Source organism: Chenopodium quinoa, unplaced genomic scaffold, assembly GCF_001683475.1.
Source record: "Chenopodium quinoa cultivar QQ74 unplaced genomic scaffold, ASM168347v1, whole genome shotgun sequence".
Taxonomy (NCBI): domain Eukaryota; kingdom Viridiplantae; phylum Streptophyta; class Magnoliopsida; order Caryophyllales; family Amaranthaceae; genus Chenopodium; species Chenopodium quinoa.
This window is the reverse complement of record NW_018744092.1, coordinates 1,573,912-1,582,801: the sequence shown is the minus strand read 5'-3', so window position 1 is coordinate 1,582,801 and position 8,890 is coordinate 1,573,912. Positions and strand designations below refer to the sequence as shown.

Genomic DNA, 8,890 nt, shown 5'->3' with positions numbered 1-8,890 from the left:
GTGGGGGAGACAGGTGGTGCCGCTGGTGGGGTTGGGCTGGGTTAGGTTGTTTAGGGTTTTCTTTCTTTTTTTCTTTATTAATTTTTTTAAACCAATGGTTTAGTGACACGTTTTGTTGTGGGCCCCACTAACAGTTTCCATCCAAAAATTTGTTAGTGGGTTGTGAAACCAAATTTTTGGAATTTTTGGTGGTGTTATAATAAAACCTTTTTTTTTTTTTTTTTTTTTTTTTTTTTTTTTTTGTGGTGTTATTATCAAAATCGTGTCTTTTTTCTGGTGTTATTTTCTAATTTGGCCCAATACTTCCTAAATTATATGTTAACAATTATACATAAGCACCAACAACAGTTTACCTTGATAAATTGCATATTACCTTGATAAATTGTGATACACCAGTACTACAGTGAAGCTAAAAGTGAAAGACAACACAAAAAAATAATCAGAAGAATCAACATAAATATCAGCGAGAAATGGGATAAATGAAAACTAATACAATAACGACTGGAAACTAAGATTAATTTGACATTACCAAATACAAAGTAGTCGTCTTCATGTAGCTTCAATCATGATTTGAGAGTTAAATATTTGAATTTCATACCATGATTTGCAGTGAAGCTTCGGAAATATGACCGGAAAAATCAATTGGAATTCTTAATGATAAATTTGAAAGCAAGTATAGCGATTGAGTAATTTAGGGTTCGTAATTTGATCAACAACAGGTCAATCAATTGCCGGTCGAAATATTTAGATTAGTGGAATTGAAATTCTATACAGATTATAATAACAATCTTGTGGTTTTTGAGGTTCAATTTGGTTGCAATATTCTTTTGCTTAGTTGAAGAAACATGATAGAGAAAAATATTGGGATTGTTGTTGTTGCTTTCATGAATGAGTTGATTGCTCATGGCACGTGTGAGATTTGGATTTACAGTAATATATATATATATATATATATATATATATATATATATATATATATATATATATATATATATATATATATATATTTTGACGGGTGGATTTACAGTAATATTACTGTACATCCGGGGCACACAAAAACTGACAATATCATCTTATAACTTGTTAAAGATATGTGTTGCCCACTTTTCCTCATTAGTGGATATAAGAGGTTTATCATGAACTACTATCAACCCTAATTGTTTTTTAGGATTAATAACTTCTTAGTCCATTTTTATTTTTTCTACTCACTTTGCCTTATACGGTTTTTGGCTTACCCTTTATACCATCTTACCCTTTCAACCAAGCAATAATTACACAACTTTATCATTCTTTTCTTAAACTAACTCACTCTTTTTACATTCCTGGTCTTACTTTAACCTTGACATTCTTCAATATATTCATAAATTGTCTATCTATAGTGATTGAGTATAACATAAAAGAGCGAAGGGGTATTAATAAACGTCTCAATTGTGTGTTTCGTATAAATTGAAACTAATGTGATAGAAATCTAGCAGTATACCCATGGTACCATGCATATTCAAGAAATTCCAAGCATTATGCTAGAGTTGCCGTTGTGCGAATAAAATAGAAGAGGCTAAAAAGGCATTACGTAACTTTATGTCAACCGACAACCTTTTCTCCTCATCAAACTACCTTTGAGAGTTGAACTTTTTAACAAATGAAAATATTCTTTCCTTAATCTCAGTTTACCCTTTCCTTGTTAGTTGCGGCAACACCAGACTTTGGTTTAGCCCAACAATTATCCTTTGCTTCATAATATGAACAGTTACCATATAAACCCAGAAATCCCATCTTCTCTATTAAAGCTCTGTATATCTCATTTTGCTTATATCTATCTGAAGCCAAAAACTGTACCAGGAGCATAACAGTCTGCAAACATGGGTATTCTTGCAAAAATTGCTATGAGTTTCGATGCACTTATTGGGTTAGCCCTCCTTTTTTACTTCTAGTTTACAAGTTATTTGTTGTTCCATTTTCGCCTGAATTTTTTTTTTTTTGATTAAAACTTGATTGTTCCTGTGCCATTTCAGGCCTGGGCTGATGCTTCTGTATCCACTGTAAGTTATACTTCAATAGTTATTTCATTAGCAGAAAATCATTCAGCAAAGTGCAATATTGAAGATTGCTATATAACAGATATGCATCTATGCGAGCAATTGAGAGCCCTTCAACACTGGATGATCAACAATGGCTGACATACTGGATTCTTTACTCGTTGACAACTCTCCTTGAGCTCTCATGTTGGAGAGTCCTTCAATGGTATCTTTATTTATGGATCGATAAATGGTGATCATATAATGTATTAGCAATAAGAAAAGCCAAGTCAATTAAAATAAATTTCCCAAAATGTTGCAGGCTTCCTTTCTGGCCATATGTAAAGCTCTTGTTTTGCATGTGGTTGGTGCTACCAATCTTTAATGGCGCTGCATACATCTATGAGAACTACGTCCGCAAGTATGTGAAACTTGGGTTGTCGGTTAATTCCAACTATCCTCAGGGCCACCGTCAAGTGCTCCAATTGATGTCTCTTGATGCTCGGAAATCTGTTGAGCGCTACATTGAGAGATATGGGCCTGATGCATTTGAGCGCGTTGTCAGAGCAGTAAGATGCAAATTTTAATCTCTAACTTCTATCTTGTCCCTGTTTCTCAGTCATAATGTATCTACAATAATACTAATATGCTTGCAAAACATTGCAGGCTGAAAAAGAGGCAAAAAGGCAAAGCTAAGGATGTCAATAAAGATGGCTTTTTCCAATAGATCAGTTATATAACGTTCATTTCAATACTGTTTGGCAACTCCTGTAACTTTGTATTATAGAAATGTTTTTATGAAAAATTCTAACAGATATTGTAAAAGCAACATATACGATTCTGAAAAAAGAATGTAATTAAAATTTGGTGAATGAGGAAGATGACATAAACTATCATATGTAGACATTCATTCAAGTTCTAGCTTTACATACTAAAGCAATACAATCTCTCATCAGCTTTATTGACCTCCATTTAACAATCCATCATAACAAAAGATGCATTCATTGTTTTATATACTTGCTCCGAGAGTTAGAAATATGGGGAGGGGGGGGGGTGGTTGTGGAGGAAAAGGTACACATAACACAAGACAATTTATCTTCAGCCCTCCCATAGTTTCTATAAACTGCGGCTAGTAATACCTATTAAAGCAAGAACATCATAACATAACTACTCATAATGGTTACCTTCAACCTTAATTTCTCTAAGTACGACCTTTGACAAGGTTCAAAGAGAGGGAGGCCATTGATTTTGTGATATTAAACTACAATGCTGGCAAATGATATGAAATGGCATTGTTCCATTTACAATGCCATATGCCATTTCACTTACTTTATGGGAAAGAAATAAAAGGAATTTCCGAGCTTTTCAGAACATGCAGATGGTTGTCATCAATCTCTCCCTCACTTTTCCACTTTCCTATAACAGTAAAGCCGTGTTTATTAATTTTCACTCCTCCCTTCTAATTGCTAAGATTAAAACATGATTAATATGGAGTATACGAAGTAAATATTTGAAGTAACGTGACAAAAAATTCTCATGCATCAAATGATGAGAAATCTGTATTGGCCTACTGCATAATATAAGCTATGAACCAATGCACCACAAACACAAGAGGAGAAATGTAAAGGTTATAGCAGCAACTTACTATTTGCATTTCCCCTTTGGTTTCTTTTTAGAGCTCTCAACATCTTCATCACTCGTCTCATTGTCATCAGAATCATCATCTTGTGTATCATCTTCTAACTCCTCATCATCAGAAGATGGAGATGGATCAAGACGCACCGCATCCATAGCCCACCTTATAACCTTCTCTACTTCATCTTCCTCTTCATTGTCAATGATAGCTTTACCTTCCAAACTGCCACCAGCAAGCTTATCCTCAACAGAAACATCTGATGTCTCAACACCAACAAATGAAGAGGAAGCAGAGGGAGATGGCTTAGGCAAAGAGGCCTTCAGAGCTGCAAATCTGGCTAATAATTCATCCTCCTCAATCTCTTTGTTCACTTCAGCAGACTGTGGTGGAGGTGTTTTTCTGGTTACACTCTCTTTCTTTGTCTTCGATTTAGAGCCCATCTTAAGGTCCCTGAATCGCTGCTCTAGGTCTGGGTGTAGATCAGAAGGGGAGGCATGAACTGTGTGTGAGTTGAGGTTAATTTTTAGTAAAGCTGCATCCTCTGCAGCCCTAAGCAATTCTTCAACCTCATCATTTACATCTTTCGTGTTCTTTTTATCTTGGCTCATACTTCCCTTTTCTCTTAACAAGCGCACGCGCACACACACACATAACCCCCCTACTATCTATCCCTCTGGTCAGATGAAAGGATCGTCACTATAATATCTGAGACAGCTGAAAAAACCAACCTTAGAATGACAGTACAAAGAGCTCAAAACAAAAAGAATGAATTACGAACAGCTATTTGTACCACCACCTAATTGCAAATTCAGCAAGCAAACATGTAGAATTTAGGACTTATACGAGTATCTGTCAACTGAAAGGAATTCAACAGAAACTATAGAGATTTTAGACAGCATGATTGCCTAAAATTGTCAAATTTAGTTCTCAATGCTCCAATCCAGCAAATAGTTTTTACCTATTACCAACTAATCCATCCAATGAATCGCGCTACACACAGAAACTGCGAATCACATCAACAAATAACAAATTATGCATCAATTACAATACCCCATCACTACTTTATCAGTAAAACAAAAGTTAATTACAACCCATCAACATGATTAATCGCAGCAAGCTAATCAATATTCAATACACAAGCCAATGAGCAAAATAATCAAATTCATGAATAATAATTAAAAAAAAAAAAAAACATTGGCAATTTTGCAGCATAATTCGTTTGAAACAAGAAAAAATTCATGATTTCATAAATACTTTTTTTTTCTTAATATAATAATAGGCAGTATGATCGAACATTACCAATGAATTAAGCTAGGGAAGCGAAAATTGAACATATTTCTATGTACCAATTGATCAAATCAACGAAGGTTAAAAATCAGTACCTGGTAGATTGCAGAGAGATTATAAGTCACGATTGACTTGAAATAAAATACTGTATACTGAACCCAAATAAAGTACTAGTCCAGAAATTTCACACTCACATTGTGACTACCTGTCTACCTCTACTTGCGATTTATTTACCTTAGATTTTTTTTTTATTTTTTTTTATCCATATATTGCCTTGGAAAATTTAATAACAACAAATCAATCTTTGCCCCATTCTCCCAAAATGGATTAACCTTAAAATCTTCCTAAAATAAACTTAAATTTATATTTTTTTTCTCCCAAAATGAACCCAACAGGTCACCTTACCCGTTATACCAAGTAAAAATCCACGTGTCATTAAATCATTGGTCAAGGTTTTTTTTTTTTATTTATAATATATATATATATATATATACAAAAAAAAAAGAAAAAAAAAAAAAAACCCAAACACCCTTCCACATGCCAGCCACCCCACTGCCACCTACTAAGCCTGATCCCCCTGCCCCTGGCGCTGACTGGCGCCCAGAACCTCCTCCCCCGGTCGCCGGCGTCGGCTATATCCACACCTTAATAACCTTCACCACCTCTCGCCATCAAAACCACCATCAATCACTAACAACCTCCATCTCCACCTGCTGCACAAACAGAGCAGCACCAACAACCCACATCTGCCGCACAAACAGAGCAGCACCATCTCTCCTCTTCTCCTTCTCTCTCCCCTTCTTTTTTCTTCTGTCTTTTGTTTCTGCCTCCTTCTTCTTCTCTTTCTCTCTTCTGTTCTCTTCTATTCGCTTTCCTCTTCTCTTCTTTTTTTATTTCTCACCGGCTAGTGTGGTTGATGGTGTTCACAGTGGCAAGTGGGTGAGTGTGGTTGATGGTGTATGTTCACGATGGCAAGTCCGGTGGAGGTCGATTTCTTGCCGGTCTGGGTTCATAAATTCAAGGCTAGGTTAGGGTTTGCAGGCAGATCTGGGTTGTTGTGGGGTGTTGGGCGAGTTTAGAGGTGGTCGGATTGGCAGCCACTGTCAGGTCGTGGTGCACTGGTTACAGGGGGAAAATAGTTACAGGTGGTGGCGAGGTTGGGAAAGATAGTGTGTGCGTGTTGTGGGGATGGGAGCAGGGGATGTGGACAGGGGGTGGAGGTTGGGGGGTGAAGGTGGACAGGGGGTGGAGGTGGGAAGTGTTTAATTTGAGGTTTTTTTAAAAAAAAATTCTGTTAGTGGCGGTGGTGGATGATGATGGTGGTTGTATGGCAGTGAGGTGAGGGGTGAGTGATCAATTTTTTTTTTGGAAAATTTCACTTTTGCTACCACCAAAACACATGTGTTTCACTTTTGCTACCCATTTAAATTTTATTTTTATTTTACTACCACCTAAAAGCACATTTGTTAAAATTTGCTACCAGTTGACGGAATCTATAACTATTGCCGTTTGTGGGCCCCACTTCAACGGTTCTTTTGTTAGTCTCCTCTCTTTAAATAACTGCTTCTATCTTCTCTAAAGCTGTACTCTTACAGAAAAAAAAAATAAAAAAAAAAAGATCAATCAATTCCCATTTGACGAAAGACGAATTTTGTTGGAGAATTTGACAAATTCAATCAATTGTGAAGCGATTTAGCTCAGAAGGTGAAAATTGCATTCGAAATTTAGGGCTATTAAGGTGAGCACCTTTAATTAAGCCAATGAATTCCTTTATGCGAAACCAATTAGAAGATTAAATTGCACTTTACGTTCAAATTATTGCTGGTTAATTGTATTTGTGAGTGTTTAGGAATGATACAGAATCCGAATTTGATTTTCAATTGGTTTAATTGGTAGTTTATTTATTTCATTCAATCGAATTAGGGTTCATATCCCAATTGAAATTAGGGGTTATCAATTGAGATATGCATGGACGAAATTTATGGTGATGTTTGGTGAATAATGAATGTATGAATGTAATTGTTGATAAATCTGGTTGAATTGCAGGCTATAATGTCATTGATTAGGTGTTCTCCCTCCAAACAGAGGAAGTGTGACTGTGGGATTCCTATGGCTAGGTTGACATCATGAACAAGAGAGAACCCTGGAAGGAAGTTCAAAGCCTGCAAATTCTATGATCCTAAAACAGAAAGTAGGGGTTGCAAGTGCTTTGAGTAGATGGATGAGGAAGAAGGCACTGACTGGCAAAGGGATGTCATCAATCAACTTCTACTGGACAAAAAATTGGTGAAGGGAGAAATCAACTCACTGCAGAGAAAAGTTGAAGATTTAAGTGGGCAAAGAAGGTGTTTGCTAATTGAGAATGACAACCTGCTAGTGAAGTGCAAAGCTCTAAATTTTGAGAGGAAGAAATACAACAAGAAAGGGCAACAAATCTGTGTTGGTGGATGCACAGCTGTCCTAGCAATTACTATCTGTTGTGTATTTCTGATTGTACTTGTTTTAGTTGTATTCAAATGAGATTAGGGTAGTGCAAGTGGGTTAGAGGTAATGATTGTGTATTTAGATGATGTTGGTTTAAGACAACAACTTCTATATGTAAGACTTTGAATTATTATGAATGAAAGTTGCAATGTTATTTTGTAGCAATAAAATAGTCTTCCTTTCAATAGCAGTAAGCACTAAAGTGCATGGAGAACATCAAAGTTAAATTCTGATAGTTAGTTGTTACAGACAATTAGGGTCAAACCAAAGTTCACCTAAAAAAACTAGTAGCATAGTTGCAGGGTACATTAAACACATGGATAAAAGACCTAGGTACTTAAAAAACTAGTACAACCTAATTTTTCTTATTTTTCCCTCTCCCTTACTTTGTTGTTGACTGTGTTGCTGCTGTTGTTGTTGTTGATGCCTGGGATTCTTGGGTGCAGGCTGCATGTTCTTGGGATGGTCTCTCTTGAGGAAATGTGTTGTTAGCTATGCTCCATGGACCCAGAGTTCCACCAGTCTGTATTTAAAAAAAAATAAAAATAAGAAGAAGACGGAAAACCATCAAAATCTTACAGTTTGGGCAGGATAATTTACACACCTTCCTAGCAACCCTTGCCTCCTTCCTCCTTTGTTCCTTCATCCAATCATTTTGCAAAACTGGTTTGCATGCTTTGTTGGCCTCAGGTGGAGCTGCAGGAGCTTGCATTGGTGCATTGCCACAAGTCTTAGCATAATGACCAAGCTGTCCACAATTGCCACACCTCTTCTATCTTTTCTGTGCTTTTGGTTGTCTACCACTGCACTCAGGTGCTCCCTCTCCTCTCTCCAACTTTCTTTTCTTTGACTTTGGCCTCCCAGGCATAACTCTTACTGCTGGAGGCAGGGGCTCTCTGAGATGATGCTTTTCCCAATGCTTGGGTCCAGTAGGCTTCACAGCTTCCTCATATGCACACAGATATTTCTGCCTTGTGTAATACACATCCACAAAGTCTTCTGGGTCCACACTCTTGTCCAATATGCATGCAAACCCATGTACACATGGAATACCAGTTAACTGCCAATGGTAATATGTGCAAGTCATCTTACCTAAGTCAACTAGCACTGTATCACCATTGAGCTCAACCTCATAGGAGTCTCCTCTTGAAACCTGCACTATGTAGTGCCTTGCGGCCCTCTCAACCCTCTGAAAAAGCTTAGTCACATAGGGCATCAGCTTCCCATCCATTTTCTTGGCAGCCTCCCATTTCTCATTATGCCTCTTCATCATATACCTTCTTATCCACTTTATCTGAGTGAGTATTGGCTTGTCCCTTGCATCTCTTATAACAACATTGAATGTCTCACAGACATTGTTCAATAGCATATTTGATTTGCAATCAGAAGAAAATGCATGCCTAGACCAGTGCTTAGTAGGAATGTTATCTAGATACACATATGCATCTTTAGACAGGAATTTTATTGA

General features: G+C 36.9%; 2 protein-coding genes across 4 annotated transcripts; one reads left to right on the top strand and one right to left on the bottom strand.

The window, feature by feature from the left end:
* The first annotated feature begins 1,593 nt into the window (after positions 1-1,593).
* On the top strand, positions 1,594-2,921 carry LOC110691786 (HVA22-like protein f). Its single transcript, XM_021868736.1, has 5 exons — positions 1,594-1,906; positions 2,013-2,039; positions 2,119-2,241; positions 2,338-2,584; positions 2,682-2,921. Exons 1-5 carry the CDS (start codon positions 1,860-1,862, stop codon positions 2,709-2,711), a joined length of 474 nt encoding a protein of 157 aa, XP_021724428.1. The 5' UTR covers positions 1,594-1,859; the 3' UTR covers positions 2,712-2,921.
* LOC110691785 (histone acetyltransferase KAT6A-like) lies at positions 2,198-5,363 on the bottom strand. Of its 3 annotated transcripts, none has more exons than XM_021868733.1 (3): positions 5,034-5,363; positions 3,661-4,365; positions 2,198-2,555 (listed from the first exon to the last, which is right to left on the bottom strand). In XM_021868733.1, coding segments are annotated over exons 2-3 (600 nt in total). In that variant the 5' UTR covers positions 4,260-4,365; positions 5,034-5,363; the 3' UTR covers positions 2,198-2,554. The 3 variants fall into 3 exon arrangements, with proteins under 3 accessions (XP_021724425.1, XP_021724426.1, XP_021724427.1); XM_021868734.1 differs by having other exon boundaries at positions 3,661-4,356; XM_021868735.1 differs by lacking the exon at positions 5,034-5,363 and adding an exon at positions 4,951-5,012 and having other exon boundaries at positions 3,661-4,356.
* Positions 5,364-8,890: the final 3,527 nt, after the last annotated feature.